This window comes from Nomia melanderi, chromosome 6, assembly GCF_051020985.1.
Source record: "Nomia melanderi isolate GNS246 chromosome 6, iyNomMela1, whole genome shotgun sequence".
Classification (NCBI taxonomy): Eukaryota; Metazoa; Arthropoda; class Insecta; order Hymenoptera; family Halictidae; genus Nomia; species Nomia melanderi.
The window spans coordinates 13,063,209-13,081,611 of record NC_135004.1 but is presented as its reverse complement, the minus strand read 5'-3'; the positions used below and the strand labels follow the sequence as shown (position 1 = coordinate 13,081,611).

Here is an 18,403-nt window from a genome sequence, read left to right as displayed (position 1 = left end):
TAGTTGGTGGGGATTTGAAGAAATGGACCAAATCGAGCGAGTACGGCCGAACGTTGCCGATCCGGTGCTCGAGCATACTCGGCTTCCAACCCGAACTACATTCGCCGTTCCTCTGGGATAGTGTCAACGTCGTGTTCGTTTTATGGTGCTTTCTGTTTATTTCTTTTTTATCAGTCCGTGATACGTGTGAGATCAACAGATAGATAGGAACGGAGTTTTTAACGTTTCGGGGTAGTAGGAAAAATCGGTTTTATACGTAAAAGGTTAAATATGGCGGTAGCTAGTGGTGCTATGTATAACGCGAGGGCAGTCGTTCCATCGTTCATGTCGTCAAACACGTATTATGGTTACGTGCCGACTTTTAGAAAAGAGAATCAACTGAATCCCGTATTAGAACACGAGGAAGTCAGTGGGACACCGGTACACAATCGTTGTACTTATGATACAGCTATGGAAATTGACGAGGACGGATGCGATTATTCTATGGCATCTCGCTATTTGAATAACGATTCCGTGGTTGTAGAAGCGTCAGCGCATAGTCGATTGAAAGCTAGCGATCAACAGCAGCAGCAGTGTCAACAACAGGCGGCCCACGACTACGCGGATACGCTTCGACGGAGAAACCGGAAGCGAAGCAACGGTGATCACTGCCCCGCCAGCGATCCGAAAAAATTCCGCGAAGGTAGGAGAGAATTTATAATTTCATTATTACGTATTCCTTCGTTCGAACGAGAGTTGAGAGTATTTGCATTTTCTATTTGTGTGACCGTATGCACAAAACTTCGACCTCATCAATTCATATTCGTACGTGATTCGGGTAAATCTTGTTAGAGGTCGTTGCGTATTCTTCTGTGTTATATTTGAGCGGGAAAATGGAGTTCGTAAAATAATATTATAGATTAGAGAGAGAAAATCTAATAAGTAGAGTAGTCTCGATTAATTTTGTATGAACGATGAAATCGTTATTATGTTTTTTAATCGTTTCGATGTAATAATTACTTAATGAATTGATATTTCAAATGTATGGATATTCGATTTTCATCCCTACGGGGATATGGTTGTGTATTTACGTGTGACCACAGAGATTTTCATCGATCCTGGCATTAAATTTATTTTGAAGCTTAATGCATCCTGTCATCTGTACCATGGCTAATGGTATGCAATGGAAAGCACAGGTGCTAATATTTTTTCATAAACTAATGACACTTAGTAAGTTTGGTCTTTTTTTGATGGTAAGGACATAATTTGCTGACAAAATGGATGACATAGGATATATCCAACTAAATTAGTCGATAAGTCTGCGGGTTTCCTTTCAGAGGCGGTGGTAACGACCACACACACCATGGTAGAAGAAATACGCAGGACTATGGATTGGCCGAGGTGTCTAATAAGTCGAAACTATTGCATATAAACGCAGTCACTGATGAAAACATGGAGGAAGTCATTGTGAAAAACAAGGGCTGCTGTTTGGCAGCAGGTAACCACAATCTCTTAAATAATACAGATCGTAAACATTTGTTGTCATGCGATGAGTTTAAATCACTTGAAAGCAATGCTGAATATGAAACAATTTTATTTGAAACACATGGGTGCTCCATATATCATCTTCAACGACTACAAATGCTTGATAATGATTGTGCAGAAACAGAATTTTAAATAGGATACCTGACAATCATTTTCAATGTTTATATTTTTTCTATTCCTATCAAAAGTTGTATATTCATTATTCATAAGTATGTCATTACGCTGTACCATAAAGTTAAAAATAAATATTTACTTTTCATAAAAATTACAATGTTTATTACAATCTGAATAATGTATGTTATTGTTACAAATGTTTCCTGATACAATTTTTATTCTAGGAAGATAACTGAATGATATTGAAACTTTAAGAAGTATTAAAGTAAGTAAAAACGTAATACTTAAAAACTAAAATCTTAGAAGTCTATTTGACATAAAAACAGAATTAAGTTAATCTATGTTGATTTCATCATCAAATGTTGTTTGAGCAAAAGCTAATGGTCCAATTGCCTCCTCCTGGCCTTGATCATCGTCTTCTTCATTCATACAAGACTAAAAAAGAAAGATATTTTACTTAAGTGTGTATTACACACTTAACTTCTACTTGATATACCTGTTTATTGCCAGATGATTCAGGTCTTGATTGATCTGCTTCTGCCAAGTCTTCATTATAACCAGGTTTAATAGTAGATGTAATAGGCAAAGCACATGCAGAATCAGTTGAAGATGTTCCCTATAGACAGTGCATAAAGTATAAAATGAAATCCACTTTTAAGTACATAACACGTTTGTAATAGTAAAACTTACAGGCATATCCATGTTATCTAACAGTGGTACATGTGCAGTAGGAGACATTGAGCTTCCTGCTTGAGATGTTACAATTAATTGTGCAGCATCCAATACTGCATCTATTTCAGAATCTTCATCACTGGATTGACAACTTTCACTAGCAGTTTGATCAGTAGTTTCATTCTAAAAAAAATATGAATGTGTATTACACATTAACAATATTTAATAAATTTATAGACTGATCTAAGAAAATATATAAACCAGTGGATTGCTCAGGGGTTGCATATCCTGCAGAGCGCGTAGTGATCTCAGTAAACGAGGTCGCAATCTATGATCTTCGCTTATGTTTTTAATTTCCCTTAATACAGTGACCAAATAATCCGGTTGTTTTTTATTTACCGAAATTAATAAACTTAGGATTTCCTTCATTTCTGAACTAGATACAACATGTAAAAATAAATATATTTGAATATGTTTTAAACAGAAAACTACTAAAATACATTCTAAATAGAATCATACCTTATATTTTGAAGTGGATGTTCATCATTTATGACAGGTGGTAAACGAAATGATGAATGTGCTTCTTCCCAAAAGTTATCAACTTGTTGTTGTGATACTTCATTTGTTAAAATATTACTATGTGTTACAGTGTTTTCTCTCTCTTGTTGTTGCAAGTTAGACGGCAGTTGTAAGTTTAATGAATATTGTGCTTCTGCAACACTTAATGAGGGCAAAGGTAAATTATCAGCTCCTTGATCCCTATTGCGTTTGTCCTTCCTTTAATTAAAATGCATCATGTATAAAACATGAAATCAATTCTAGATACTCCAATGAAATAATTTATGTAAATTGCATACAGAAGAGATGTATTCACACTTGACATAGTATTTCCAGTGGATGATGAATTTCCAACTGCTCCTGTCATAGCATCAGTCACAGTTTTTGCATTCCCAGAGAGTAAGTTTTGTCTGGAATAACTGAAAATTGAAAAAACGAACAAATATCAGTTTTAACATACAACCATTTCTAAAATATTCATACCATGCATAAAGTAAAACAATTAATATAAAAAATGGAAGTTTATGTCCTGTTAAGAATTATATGTAAAAAAATTAACAAATACAAAATAAATGAAGCTTCGGTTATTGTCAACTGAGCATATATTGTTAGTCAAAATTAAACTATATCAAATATATTTAATTTTTGAACACGTTATTTTACATACCCATAGTTTACGTACCAATATATACTATCCTCATTTAGTTTCATATTCACTAACCATTGGACTACAGAATTAAAATCAATAGTGATCTACGTGTGATATGGTTTAAACGAGGGTAGTAATAAGTGAGAAGTACAAGACAAAGAGTGCACAGATAGACCGTGAAGTTTATTATTTTATGCAATGATACATTAGGTTTTACACAAAAATGGAAGATGGATGTGCACGATCTATCGATTATAAGGTACCTAAATTTACTTAAAAAAAAAAAATCTTTTTTAAATAATATCCAATTAAAAAGTAAAAGGAAACGTTGATTAAAACTGAATTCCATAAATGAGAAAACAAATATTATATTGAATGATTACATGATTAAAAAATTCCGATCTGATTTCTGATACAATTGTATCAGTATAGATTACATTTTCATGACACTGGGACAAATGAGATAAAATTCGTACCAATTAACCATACATGGATATTCTATTACCTTCTGAAATTATCCCAATAGTTGTTTGCCCTATTCCCAGGTGGTACTTGATTATTCAGTTGCTGTTGTTGCTGTTGAGAGTTAGCAGAAGTTGATGCAGCATTATGAGATAATGCAGGAGAAGAGTTCGGTAATGACACCAAATTTGGTAAAGACGAACTTGGCGGTAATGTAGAATCTAACGTTTCACCGAGATGATGAGCGTTACGACTTAAATTAGAATATTCATCATTATTTTCACTGTTGTTACTTCGCTGTAGTAAATGGGATTGTCTCAATTGTGCTTGTAGCTGATTAATAGCTGTGCGCATGGCTTGTAGTTCACGCTGCTGTGACCATAATAATTGACAACATTGTTGTATTGTAGTACCCATCATCTGAAGTTGTTGAGCTTGAGATCCTAATACTAATTGCCGATAATATTCAGACGAGCCTAAAAGAAGTTACATAGACTTTGTTACATCCTATTGCTATCTGAAGTCTCTTGATTTTCATAATCATGTATGTATCTTACCGTGTTGTACTTGATTTAATGGAGGTGGTGGGTATGTCCACCAATTTCCATTAAATCCATTTTCAATTGCTGTTGTTTGAGCACCTATATCCATTAAATTTTCTGTTGATACACCATCTACACTTTGATCATTGGATCCTCCTACACGCCGGAAGGTAAAAGCTTGAAGTTTATAACGCATATACATTACAGTGTATTTTACCTGTTGCAGCTGAAGGAGGCCATACATTAGCAGGAGTACTTGTGTGACTGACATGAGAATTGGAACTCCTTTGACTATTTAAATCAGTTGGTCCTCCTAAGTCACGATTAACGCTAGATGAATGTGATGAATCCTGTTGCCCCACAGGAGAAAAGTGATATAAATGTGCAATTTTCATTGAACTTTACGCATAAAAATAGTATTATACCTTTCGCATACAATCTTCAATTTGACGTATTTTTCCTTGAATTGGTTGAGTCTCTGAATTACTGTTATTGTCCAGTTTTTTATCAGAACTGGTTGAAGTTGTGACTGATGGGGGAGGAGTTGGAGTGGGGAAAACAGTTGTGGAATTAGAATGAGCTGCTGTTGACGTCGAAGCCGCTGGTCTTTTCAACCGTTGTAATTCTACTCTGGTACTTTGTAGTAGAGCAGACTGTTCTCGTAACTCTTGTGTAAAAGCCTGTGAAAAAGGTTATGCATAAATAAATTTATAATACATACTGAAGTACCGGTACTCTTACCTGTATTTCTTCAACAGATAATCTATCTTCTGTATTTCTAGCTTTTTCATGACTTTTGTCGTCGACATCGTTTTGACGTTCGAACGAAATGTTTGTTCCACCTTCTTCTTCGTTAGCATTTAAAGCAGCTGTCATATCACCATTTATGTCTACTTCTGGTTCGGGGTCAGAATTTGAATCAGGACATTCGCGAGATCTTGTCACTTCGGCCACTAATGCTACTAAATGAGCAAGTTGTGCTTTCATGGCTTCCAATTCAGCGGATTTATCTCTTATACAATTTCTTGAACCTTCAGAACTCTGGAATGCACGTATAATGAACAACGATACACATTATTTTAAGTTATACAAGTTATTGTGGAAAATAGTATACTAACACAGCTACCCCTGTCAGACATCATCTCTATAGCGTGTAATTCTGCGACGATGTGGTCCATGCGTTTTTTCTTTGTTTGGAGTTGTGCCAATTTTGCTGTTGCAGATTCAAGTTGCTCGACATTTACAGGTAATGATTGACTTAAGACAACTTCATTTTGATTTTCCTGTTGTAAAAGAGCTTGCTGAGCTCGGCGTGCTTCATTTAATCTTTCTGTAACACTTAATTGCATCCCAACAACGCTAGCTTGATGTTTCATCAAGTGTGCAAGTTTTCTCTGTAATTCTTCCATTTTGCGTAATTTCGTTTCTCTACTTAACTCGCCGTTTTCATCTCCATTCTAAGAAAAATTTCGTGAATAATTTATAGAATGTAGCAAACCTAAATATACATGAAATTTGTAATAACCTCGTAGAACATCTCATGGTCTTCATACTGTTCTAAAAGTCTGGATAATTTTCTCTCACTATCATAAAGGTCCTCTAACATAGTACCCAATTTCTCATTTAGTGCCTGTGCTCTCTATAATATAATAATACAAATCTGAATATGAAAAAAATGTAATGCACAAAAGAAACCATTGTTTCATATTATTAATTTTCTCTACTTACTGGATCAGTGGATTGAACAAGTGAATCCATTAGTGTTGACGTAACTCTGATACACTCTCTGATTTTATTTAAGCGAGCTTCTACTTGACTTTTATCAGGCTGTAATAGTTAAATGAAAAAGGTTTACTTACATTTTTATTAGAATTAACTATTTACATATACTGTACCATTTTATCAACATTAGAGGGTTTCCTTCCTTCAAATCGTGAAGGTGATTGAGTTTGAGAATCTGTAGGTGGAACCATTTTCTGCCAATCTTCTGCACTGTAATTGTATGGCCTTCCACAGGTATATGATGCTGTGATAAAATTAAAGAAAATATCAATTGATTAAACTGCAAAAATATGAAAGAATAAATATTTAAATATATACCAAATTCAGATATATCCTGATAAGATGTAGAGGGTACTGGAGGAACTGATCTTGTATTACTATTCTTTGTTATCCTTAAATGATCCCTTTCACTAACTGGTTTCCAGTCAAGTTGGTACTATTGCATGTAATTATTAAATTAAAGAAACTGATTAGGTGCACAGAGAAATGATTTCTAGAAATGGTGAGTGAAATACTGTAACTCTACTGCCTTGAGGTAGGATTGTATCTGGATATGTATTCTTAGAGAGAACTTCCCCACTATTCAGCTATCTATTATTAGATTATCTTCTAAAATGCTATATACAGATGGTGTGTAAAGTTTTCATTTACAAAGTTCAAATTACATTAAATTAAGAAATATGTAATGTTTAGGTCTATAATATATTTTGTATATTACAAAATATTATTAAATAATAGGATACAGATTAAGTTACAATAAAATTATTTTGGTATATCAACGTAATATAATACTACTTATGTCATTAACTTAGAAATATTTTAACATACAATAATGTATATTACAAGAAATAAAACATAATATTATGAAAATAAATAATTTACAACAAGAAGTAGAAGTATTATATTAATTTTTAATTAGTTTACCAAATTGTTAGAATGTTGTGCATGTCCATGATAAGAAGAATGATTTACAAATTGATTAGCAGCTGACCGTTCCCTATTTCTATCATTTCTTCTATTGCTTTTCGGAAGTGTGCCTGTGTTCTGTGGACCATCGTTAAAACCAGATGACATGGTGTTTCTCTATAAATATTCTTACACTGTTGAAGAAGTATTTCTTTTTGTTCAATGGCTTTCCACAGTTAACCTTGCTAGACAATTGTTACCGCGATATCATTTTAGGACGTAATTGCTATACATGAGAAAAAAAAAGTAGTGTCATTTACCTGCCCAGATCGACGAGCTGATTATAGAGGAACGAACATCCCAGACAAATATTGAGTAACTGAATCAATTCTGGTTTCGCCAAATGTTATGAGCAAGATGTAGCATCAAAAATATAAATCGGTATTCACGAGGTTCTTACGTCAAAATACTTGGCAGGCTAATAAAAAGAATGGAATATACCATAAATAAGTTAGGCCATTGACGCATTTACCGAGACGATTACAAGAGTATATCGATTGTAGTCCGACGAAAATTACATCTAGTTACTCGCATCTACGGCCATTTTTAAATACTGACATGTTTGGTTACAAAACAAGACATGCGTTAACTATATTGCACACCTCGTCTATGATTATACACAGAATTTCATTATCTTAATTATTTACATAACAATAGCTCCTTATTGTACCACATTATAAAAAAAGATAAAACAAAAAATATTATCCAATTTGTACTATAATCTTTCTTCTGAATTATATCAACAATTTCGTGCCATCATTATTAAGGAAGATATTATTTTTACTTTTAGATAAAATCCATTTATTATTCTACAAAATACAAGACTTTCGAAAACTTGACAAATCCAATGAGGCTGAAATTTTGCAAATAGTTTCGTTTTACATAAAAAACAATGTTTATGAGGGGGACTTTTAATGATGCGAAGATTAAAATGTAAAATTTGACAAAAAAGGGTTTTATCATTTCAATGTCACTCCCTGTAATTTTTGAAACTTTTATATTTTGATAAGTCTCATATTCTACCGATACAGAGGTTCTTTTTGAATAAGAAAAATGTTTATGAGAAGGATTTTCCACAATATTAAAATTAAGACATAAAATTTTGTAAAAAGGCGTTTTACTATTATAATGTCACTTCCTACGTTATCGTTGCAGTATAGGACAAGCATCGCTTCACGATGCGTACGGAAACAGCTATTTTTGAAAACGCCACTGAACATGTGAACATTAACAATATAAAATAAATATATATATATATATGTACCTCAAAGGAATGACGAAAAAGTATCGAATTCTATTGTAATTTCATTCCTCATTGTGTCGGTATCATAGAAAATGATACTATTATGATAAAACCCTTTCTCACAATTTTGTGTCTCAGTTTCGCAATAGTCAAAAATTCTCCTAGCAAAAATTATTTTTTTTTAACACTAGAACTATCAGATAGGTCAAAGTGACACATTCCTTTTTATTCCTTTCGTAATTACTAAAACGGTACGAACACCTCTCTGAAAAATTACTAAAGAAACTGATTAAAGAATATCTAACCTGAAATTTAAAGCCACTCTTAACCCTTTGAACTCTGTAGACTCCAATATTGCACCAGTTATAATATTAAATATTTTAATGAATCTTAAAGAAACTACCCTAAAATTATTAAATTTTCCACACATCCAAATTTTTTCACTGAGAAGGAAAATGAAAGATCGAAGAAATGTTATAGCATTTCTTATATTCGCTAGGAATACTTTAAAAATTAGTTGCAGTTGCTGATAGATTACAAAACAACCTGGAGTGCTAAGGGTTAATAAATCCACGTTACCTTAGGAGATACAATTTGATACTTTTTGCCCAGAAGTTTGAATGGTTTCACAATATGTGGCGCCAGCAATCATGGACAAGTAGAGATAAGAATAAATATATAGGAGTGACAAGGCCAGAGATAGTTTGTTTAATGACGCCACCTAGGAGAAACAATCTGGAGTACCATTTGGTTAGAAGTTTGAGCAGTTTCATAATAAATGGCGTAACCAATTCTGGATAAAGAAACGGTAATTTTAAAAATTGTTTTTTAAATTACCTTAACGGTTCTTTAATAGATTAGGCACTGCTATTCTGTGTTACTAATGGAATATTTGTTAAATATTCCGCAATGAACGATTAATTATAACATTCCGATTTATTATATAAAGAAAACATTTTACTATTTCGAATTATGAAAAGGAAAAACAAAATCCTAGGGTTAATATTCCTGCTTCTTGTAGAGGTAATGTTCACAGCATTAGTCAGAACTGCCATCTGACAATAAATGCAGAAAATCATAGTTGCCTGCTCGATCAATACGCAAAATTATGATTCATTTTGCAATTTAAGTTTGTGGCCAAGGATTGATATTATGCATTTGTTTGAGGCTGCAGATGTTAAAAATTTGGAGTTTTGTTGATACTCTTGGTTAATATGAAAGATAATCACTGCAAGAATGATACACTGAATTTTATTTACTTGTACATTTTCTTGGGTTTTCTGTATTTCGTATAGCGTGATTTTCCATTCTCGACTTTTTATTACCTAAAACATTGATTACTCACGCATTATGTTATTGGAAATAATTACGCACACTCACAAGTTCTCGCGGAATCGCTGATTTACAGGATGGTGTGCGTTGCCGGGAAACATGGTGAACCGGCGTGACCTGTAAATACAAAGATAATTCCGAATATATAGTGCGTTAACGAACAGATTGTATTAAAAATATGAATTTTTAAGATACTTTACATTATGAGAGACTTCTTTCACGAAGATAAATTCCGCGTTTGAAAGAATTACATTTTACTTAATGGTCGTGCAAGAACGCGCAATATTGTTAATTATTTCACAATTATTTTTCTGTGCCTCCAATTTGGATATATGCTGCCTTTAAAGGGCATTTGATTTTGAATTCGTGAACTAGATAGAAAGTGAATGTCATTTTCTTCGATAAGATATTGAACGAATACTATTTCTAAAGTACGAATAATAGGTAATACATATAGTAATTAATTTCAGGAGCACAATCATGTTTTGAAACCAAACTATTTCTAAAGTTTTGAAACTTGTCTATTTTGAACAAATACTATTTCTAAAGTACGAACAATAGCTAACGCATATAGTGACTAATTTCAAGTACACAATCATTTTTAGAAATCAAACATTTTTTGTTTAATATAAATTTTCTAAATTCTAAATTATAGAATCATCTACGACTGTGAACTGTTCGAAGTTCTACGGTGTCCTCAGACGTAGTAGAAACGCAAGGCATCGATGGACACCATGTATACACGCCCTCCTTACAAGAACAGGAAAACCTTATTTCAAACAGGTTTCGAGCGGCAAATAAATGATGAATTTAATTATATTGCCATACTTTGATATCTAAACGGGTTGCGGCTGCAGAAAGCTGTGTCATTTTTCATGATGCGAACTATGCCGTCCTCGCCTTTATTTAATTCTATATTTACGTTTTCCTCCTTGGTTAGTTAAAATATGTTTATTTGCATACACCATGGAGCTCTTTGAATAATACTAACAATAAGCCAATAAATAGCAATCATTTGATCGATCGAATACAATCAAGATTTGAAATAAGTTAGCAATCAGCTAACCATATACATGTTTAACACTGAAACTACCAGACAGATCGAAAAGACTCCCCGATTTCTTCATTTTGAAATTATTATGATAGGTGTTCCTCTGAGAAATTATTTAAAAAATTGATTTACCAATACGCGAACTGAATTAATTACAGTCTCAATACACTCTTGAAGTTTCTATAGTGGAATTTCAAAAAGTCAATTTAACGCTCGGTAGTTTAGTGTGAAAATAAAAATGAAAGTTCAAAAACGATCCATATGATCCTTATTCAATCTTTCTTTCTATAATAGGAAGTGCATTCTACTTCTTACAGAATATATTAATAATACTAACAACAATGATTATCTTCTCCAGATAAGAACCTCTGTTCTTAGAACTTTATTTACATTCTTTCATTAAATATCCACGTATCAATCGTCGAGGGGGAATCTTATCATGCGTGGATGTCCAAATGTCAAAGAGCAAGGAAAAAATCGTCGAACGATTAGACCGTGTAATCCCAACGCGTTATGACGCGTATCAAATCGAGTCGGGTATTTATCGATCGGCCAGATCGCACTGGATCAAATCGCGGTACGAAGACGAATTCTTAGACGCGTTCCAGACAATAAACTTTAAGTAACAACCGAGAGATAGGGAATCAGCGGTCCATTGTTCAGCGGCTGAACGTGGGAATTTCAAAGCTGGGAAACACTTGAATGAGACGGTAATGATCATTCTCACTCGTGAACAATATTTCTGAATTACATAACGGAAAACCAACATAGACTCCAGCTTTACAAACACAGGGAGCAGTGGTTAGGTTTAATCATCCTCCTTCGAGAACGAATTTTATTGCGATGTTTACAGCGGGTCTGGAAAAACCCAGGATCTCATGGTTTCCCAGCGATTTCTCGGCCGCAGGGTAACCGGGACGCAAACTTGACCGTGACAGTAAAAATCGCGGTGAAGTTCCTTTCGGTCAATGGCGACAATGGCGCACAGCCAGAGGAGCAGGGCACCATGCAGCGGTTTTCAGGAAAATCCACGAGTTTACCGAGAACTCGCACGCCTGATCGGCTTTGTGCTCCTGATATTTCCAGCATTCCGTTCGTGGAGCTCAGCCGCGACGAACCTCATCCATTGGCTATTTCAGCTATAAAATAGATAGATACCTAATCTCATCGCAAAGCTTGACATGATGCTAATCTTTCAGCGCTGAATTCTTTATTTTTTCACATAAACATGTAATTCTTCGTTGTCTCGCTTTGATCTTTCATTAAAATATACTCTACGTGCGTTCGTCCTGCGTTCGATGAGTACACGCTCCATTTTTTTATTTTATTGCGCGCAGAACGAGAGGTTTTTCCAACTAAATTCCACAGTTACCTGGTTAAAAATAATGCTTTACAGGAATCTTAACCCTTTGAACTACAATATCAGACTCGTGATGAAAATTTTCAACCGAGTTTGAAAAATCTAAGTGTTATTACTATTCTATATTATTATTAATAATTTATTGCTTATAAAATATTAACTAAGTTATATTCTTACTTATAAAATATGAAAATAAGTTATTACCTATAAATTATTACTTTTCGATTATCAATCGTTAATCTTTGGAGGAAACGTACACATAAAACAAGCATCAAAGTTCCTTTTTTTTCTAATAAATTATTAACACGTTGACTGTCACTAAAATTGCTTAAATGCAATTACAATTAGAAAACTGATGTCGAATAAAAATTCTTGGTAACACAAACAGCTAGATGATAGTGTAACGCGTGTTCTGTGATACCGAGTCATTAATAATTATTTCTGATACCATTTGCCTTTGTTATTAAAGATGTATCGTTACACAAAACGTTCGAAATTCTCGTGGCAGTCAACGTGTTAATGATGAAGCAGTTGCGTCAGTCACAGTTAAAAAAATAAATCCTAGGGCAGGAGGTTAAAAAACTCAGAATTTCGAAGTAATTGCTTCAAATATCTAAATGAATCTATTCTAACGAAGGGAACTTCTTTATTCTATATTAAATTTTTCCGAAGAGTTTCAGGTGTTCTAATTGATTGGGAGTAATTTTATATGTTCTCTTTACATCAATTTAAATTTATACTCGCGAAATGATAAGAATGAAGTAAATAAATTGAAGATTGCGATTGAAGTGTTTGATACGCGAAGAATTAAATCGAGAGCACCCAGGAAGTACGGGAACCTTCCTGTAGCCGTGACCTTTCTTGCACTGTTTCGAATTAAGTATCTCGATTGTATATCATCCGCTGTGTTGCTCATACTGGAATGAGAATCTTAAATACGCCAAGCCAAGATGGAATTTTAGAACGATTACATCAATGACTTCTTTTCTATCTCGATTCGATGTAAAGAAATGATTTACAGCACAGTGTAGCAAGGTCGTGGACTATGTTCACATAACAGAAAGTATTTATCTCGCATTTGATTGGAATTTACTGCGATTAATCTAGCCGATCCTATTTTTTCGTATAAAAATCGCGGCGAGACAGAGATGGAGAGCGGAACGAGCATCGCCGCTTTAAAACCGCAATAATGGCCGTCAACGGCGGCGGTATCGCGATGACAGAAAACACCATCCCTTCGTGCCTGGAAAATAACAATAACACCGAAAGTAACAATTTTCAATTTCGTGCGGTTTCAATGTGTCACATATCCGAGTGAATCAGTCAGATATTCATTTGCGACTGGAAACCGCAGCACTCTTCGCCGACACGATTTGTTTCGCGCGTATCCGAGAAATATCAAGTTATTATAGGAACAATGATAAACGATGGAACAATGACATTTCATATTTAAATATAAACTCCGCATTCTTACCGCTCGATGTAAAAGTTCACGTGTAATGTTGAAACCTCTTTAAAATGGAAGAACGTTCCGCGAAATTCGTTTCATTACCGCGAACCGCAAATTACCGTTAACATTAATGAAACCCCGGAAAACCTGTCCGAAATGTGTAATTATTCCGCAGCGGCGGCAGCCATTTGATTCGAACAGCTAATACTTGTAATGGAGTTCCGCGAACTGTTCAAATACAAATTTCTCTGGTCGAATGCACATAATAACCTATTGTAGGCAAGCATTGGAAGAGTGTATAATCGTTCTCTTCCGTATCCAAATTATCCGAGGCACACAAACAAACCGCAGACGTTACACGTCCGCGGTACGCGAAATTACACTTAACGCGATGAAATTCGAAGATCTAATCTCCACCATCTATTTACGACTATTGGGGGTATAAATTTCGTTTGCGATCGTTACGAGCACGCACGGCTAGCGCGTAACGCGATACTTTAAATACGATTGATTTTAAAAGCCGTATGAAGGTTACATGAGAGCAGTGCGCCTTGAAGTAACTTTAGAATTTTGAATCAAACGGTGAGCATCGAAGGGGCAACAAAACGAACGATTGTACTTGCGAATTCATTGAGAACCAGCTCCGATGTAAGCATCGTAGTCTCCTGTTTACGGAAACAAAAATACTGTCGGTATCAGGGTTACGGATCCGTTCGCATAATCGGCCGATAATTGAGGAGAACGCGGCTGGGCAAGGATTAACCCGAATTAGGCGCGTTGATGCGAAGAGAAATTAGTCTCGTGTCCTGCGAGAAAGACGTCGGTGACGTCTGAAACGTGTTCTCCACCATCTTTGCCCTCCGGGACGGGAATTTCACGGCGCCCAGAAAGATGCACACACGCGTCTTCTCGTGGGGAATGGAGCCGGGAAGTTGCAGCGATTTCCCATCGACGCACATATGACTCGTTCCCTTCTAGTGGTGGGGATCCCGGTATTCGCGGATTTATATACAACGGGCCGCCAACGTCTTGGACACATTTGACCGTGGTAGCTGGATCCGAACGATCGCGAGTCTGTGATCGAATCCGCGCGCTGAGAATTTTTACGACGCAGAAACGTTCAAGTGACACCATGGTAAGTACATGGGAAGGAATACAATTATCGGGCTGCATTCAATATTTCTGTACAGTAGAAATTCTATTCTCGTGCAAATATCTATAAACTGCGAGAGGAATGTGTTAATTTCCTTGGAATGTTGTAGCCGTTCATTGAAAATTGATGCGCTAAGTGTTTGATTAGTTTTACCGATTGAATACTCATTATCCGCATGTTTTCATTCGGTGTTTCTAATATTCGCCGGAAATTAACAACCGTTCGACAAACTGCACAAATGCGAAGCTAACAATTGCATTTTCTAGCTCGCCGGGCAGAGGAATCCGCGAATATTCGTTAATTTCGCGGGCGAGGCGCAGTTTCCCTGATATATTATCGCGCGTGCTTTCGTGAAAGGCCAGGTAGAAATTCCAGTTTTCAACAGTGATCACGGGCGAACCGTGAAAATACCAGTTCCCTGCGAGGGGAATAAAATCAGGCCAAGTTAATAGGAAGCAATGAACTCGCTGAAAACGAAAGATACGCGTAGCCGGAGATACTAGTAATCGAATCTTCGACGCGAATGGAAGCAGGCCGGAGCAATGAAATTTTTTAACAATCTTCGCGAAGTAATACCGATTCCGTCTAATTTCTCGTTACAGATGAAACACATCGTAATTCTGTTCGCCGTGCTCTATCTGGCCCAATCTCAGAGGCCGCCTTACGCCGGCAGCGCGGACCGAAATCGCTATCCCCAGGTTCTTCCGCAGTACATCCAAGAACAGGCCGTCGCAATGGCGGCGCTGGGAAACCGAATAGGCGTGGATGCTCAGTCCTCAAGGCCCACGACGACGACGACGACGGTGAATCCGTTGGACCTGCCGGTCGACGCGCTCGGCGACGTCGACCTGATCAACAGAATCAAAACCTGGCCGAGAGACAAGCAGCCATTTTGGTACCTGAACTGGGTGCAGATCCAGGAGAACCGCGGCGACACGAGGCAGCGAGCCCAACCCACCGAACAGAACGTGTATCCCAGGAGCTATTAAAACGGGATCGAATTCGGTAGTTCGTCTACTTAACGATTTACGCGAGGCGACAGCACTGCCGTCATCATTCTGCTAGTCAAAATCTACTCTTTTACACGACGATGAGATTCTACTTCATTCCTTCGACTTCTCTCAAGTTGTCCGCCATATTTCGTGTTATCGGATGTGTCTGTTGCTCGTTCAATCAGCAAACGCTGTCGTATTTCGTCACGGTTTCGATGATTCCTTGGCCAGAGGCCACTTGAACTTTAGATTTCACGGTTGAATTTTGCCCGTTTTCTGCTTGGAACGTCGTGCCTATACCTCCGGCGTAGAATGGATGGCTATAAAAGTAATCCCGTCGGAACTGTTAATCCGTTATTTCCTTAGGCGGTAGTTGACATCGCTCGTTTTCCAAATTGGGGTCTGGCACGGGCGTGGCTAAGTCCTTGCTTGTACGGCATTGAAATCCCCGGTGAAGCCGACTCGAACTAACGGGGGTCTCAAGAATTACTTTTGTCTCTGGAGAGATTGTTAGTCCTCTCGTTGTATCTACGTTCTCGTCGGTTGCACCAGCTCGCGGTGGACAGTGTCATCTTTACCTGTGCGCGATTGTGACGAAGACCTTCTGTTCTTTGTTTATTTCGGCAATGCATCTGTTTTCCTCGATTTTCTTAATCTCCATGCCTGCTTTCGCGGCGGTCCTTGTTCGCGCGCTATACCTGTATCCAATCGAACTGTTCGTAACCTTCGACGTATTTAACTCTAATCGTACCACGTGTTTTTATAGCGAATCATACCGCGTGACTCTCAGTTACTTATGAGAATAAAAGGAATGATTAACATGTTATTGCTTTTGTTTATAGCGCCCAAATTTTAGAAGTCCAAATAGCTTTTGGAAATGCAATGTGAAATAATCAGATTTAAGTGAAAAGTTTAAATGTGACTCGAAGTCGCATTGTGGTTTGGTTAGAGTTAATACGGACGTGAATGCTATAGAATTCATTTTCATTGCGATGCAAAATGACACGGATGTTACAACATTGAAGTTTATAAGCCACATTGTCATGAATTTAATTCTATATAGTCTTAACTTTTTGAAATTATCATGCAATCTGAAATCCAGCGCGAATAGACGTGAACCCACCGATGACGAAGGCTGAACAGAAAGTTTCGTCGGAAGATTCAAAGGAAAAGTGACTATTTTTTAAAACGGATAATTTATTTCTGAGTCTAAAGTGCAGTTGCTGATTCACTTATCTCTTGAATGTATACAAACAAGAGGTATCTGAAAAGGAACGAAGTACTTGGAAAAACTTCATTAATTCATAAGAATTGTTTCGTGTAGCGTTCTCATCGATTTCAAAGATTTTCGGGTACGCTGCCAGGGACGTGATTTTAAGGAACTTTTTCTATGACGAGAGTCCATGTATGTAACGGGTGAACTGTTTGAAACAAAAGCTACTATAGATTTTCACTAAATTGATGGATATTGTATGTACCGTTATTTTAAATAATTTAATTTATCCTTTAAAGATCTTCTCTTCTGCCTACAATTTAACTTTATTATTGTCTGAAAACAACAGGACAATTTTATTTAGATTTAACTAGAAGGATCTTTGACAATTGTGAGAAAAGTTAAGGTGAGACGTATCTTTGACCCAGAAAAAGACAATGTAGACACTTGCTTTTGTTTATATATATATATATATATATCATAAAGAAAAGAGTTACTTGAAGTTACACCCACAGTAACATATCCACAAATAATTAAAATTTCTTAGGAAAACGCACAATTAAGTGATAACCCTGGAATTTCTTGACACAACATTCTGTTCAGCCTAATATCATATCAGTCCATGAGTGATATCACGTGATTTAAGCTGACTGCAGGATAACTTCAGAATGCACAAACAATTACGAAAGTGCACATTCCACTGTCGTCTGTGCGAATATGCAGAATAGTTCACTAAATTGCGTGAGGATGAATGAATGCTGTTCGATTATTACTCAAAATACTCAAAATACTGTTGTACGATGAACGTTATTCACACCGGAAATCATTTGAATATGTTCATTCCTGAATTGTTTCGAGATCCCTGTTAATCTACAATAAGTTAACAATTCGTTCGTTCTATTTATGCAACGAGTTTAAAGAGATTTATAAGGTAGTATTCAACTGAAGCAGTATCTCTTCTATTTTTAAAATCGGACCTGTGTGATTTTTTGTTAAAGAAACCATTCTCATCAATGATCTTCGTCATTCACCTACATGTATACGGTTAAGAATATTTCCAGAATTCTTATATTAAATAAAGATTTAACAGTAAACGAAATAAACGTTGAACCACAAACTTATTTTTAAAACCTTCCATTAACACGTTGACTGCCACGAAAACCTTCAGAGTTTTATGTATCATTTATTCTATAATAAAGATATAAAGGAAGAATTATTAATTTTTTGATATGAAAATTTTCATATTGTCCTATTCTCTAATTGTTTATGTTATGGAAAATTTGTATTCGAAATCAATTATCTTCCAAGTCATAATTATTTTCTTGTAATTCAAGCTTCGG

The 18,403-nt window shown here is 35.8% G+C and overlaps 3 protein-coding genes and 1 long non-coding RNA gene across 6 annotated transcripts in view; 2 read left to right on the top strand and 2 right to left on the bottom strand.

The window, feature by feature from the left end:
* Positions 1–11: 11 nt before the first annotated feature.
* On the top strand, positions 12–1,995 carry LOC116427919 (uncharacterized). Of its 2 annotated transcripts, XM_031978782.2 has the most exons (3): positions 12–682; positions 1,319–1,477; positions 1,863–1,995. In XM_031978782.2, exons 1-3 carry the CDS (start codon positions 271–273, stop codon positions 1,868–1,870), a joined length of 579 nt encoding a protein of 192 aa, XP_031834642.1. In that variant the 5' UTR covers positions 12–270; the 3' UTR covers positions 1,871–1,995. The 2 variants fall into 2 exon arrangements, with proteins under 2 accessions (XP_031834642.1, XP_031834641.1); XM_031978781.2 differs by lacking the exon at positions 1,863–1,995 and having other exon boundaries at positions 1,319–1,796.
* On the bottom strand, positions 1,932–7,887 carry cmb (combover). 2 transcript variants are annotated; one of them, XM_031978776.2, is made up of 18 exons: positions 7,530–7,887; positions 7,228–7,454; positions 6,622–6,739; positions 6,417–6,547; positions 6,250–6,348; positions 6,047–6,160; positions 5,640–5,978; positions 5,263–5,562; positions 4,947–5,201; positions 4,739–4,871; positions 4,537–4,620; positions 4,023–4,455; positions 3,168–3,287; positions 2,830–3,087; positions 2,572–2,746; positions 2,329–2,493; positions 2,135–2,254; positions 1,932–2,073 (listed from the first exon to the last, which is right to left on the bottom strand). In XM_031978776.2, the coding sequence occupies exons 2-18, from the start codon at positions 7,375–7,377 to the stop codon at positions 1,972–1,974; spliced, it is 3,096 nt and encodes a 1,031-aa protein (XP_031834636.1). In that variant the 5' UTR covers positions 7,378–7,454; positions 7,530–7,887; the 3' UTR covers positions 1,932–1,971. The 2 variants fall into 2 exon arrangements, with proteins under 2 accessions (XP_031834636.1, XP_031834631.1); XM_031978771.2 differs by having other exon boundaries at positions 4,537–4,677; positions 7,530–7,882.
* Positions 7,888–9,788: 1,901 nt separating this feature from the next.
* Positions 9,789–18,403, bottom strand: part of LOC143174628 (uncharacterized) — a 140,638-nt gene continuing 132,023 nt past the window's right edge. The window contains exon 5 of the long non-coding RNA XR_012998822.1: positions 9,789–9,961. This is a non-coding gene — a long non-coding RNA (uncharacterized LOC143174628). The remainder of the gene's footprint in view (positions 9,962–18,403) is intronic.
* Positions 14,664–18,166, top strand: LOC116427885 (uncharacterized). Its single transcript, XM_031978718.2, has 2 exons — positions 14,664–14,840; positions 15,461–18,166. The coding sequence occupies exons 1-2, from the start codon at positions 14,838–14,840 to the stop codon at positions 15,845–15,847; spliced, it is 390 nt and encodes a 129-aa protein (XP_031834578.1). The 5' UTR covers positions 14,664–14,837; the 3' UTR covers positions 15,848–18,166.

What these genes read in the sequence shown, in the direction of transcription:
- cmb (XM_031978771.2), bottom strand. Translation starts at nt 7,377, where the DNA reads ATGTCATCTGGTTTTAACGATGGTCCACAGAACACAGGCACACTTCCG. An exon ending in TATTGGGATAATTTCAGAAG is followed by an intron (nt 3,288 to 4,022) that starts GTAATAGAATAT and finishes TTCAATTTTCAG; the next exon opens with TTATTCCAGACAAAACTTAC. An exon ending in TAGATAACATGGATATGCCT is followed by an intron (nt 2,255 to 2,328) that starts GTAAGTTTTACT and finishes CACTGTCTATAG; the next exon opens with GGAACATCTTCAACTGATTC.
- LOC116427919 (XM_031978781.2), top strand. Translation starts at nt 271, where the DNA reads ATGGCGGTAGCTAGTGGTGCTATGTATAACGCGAGGGCAGTCGTTCCA. An exon ending in TCCGAAAAAATTCCGCGAAG is followed by an intron (nt 683 to 1,318) that starts GTAGGAGAGAAT and finishes TTCCTTTCAGAG; the next exon opens with GCGGTGGTAACGACCACACA.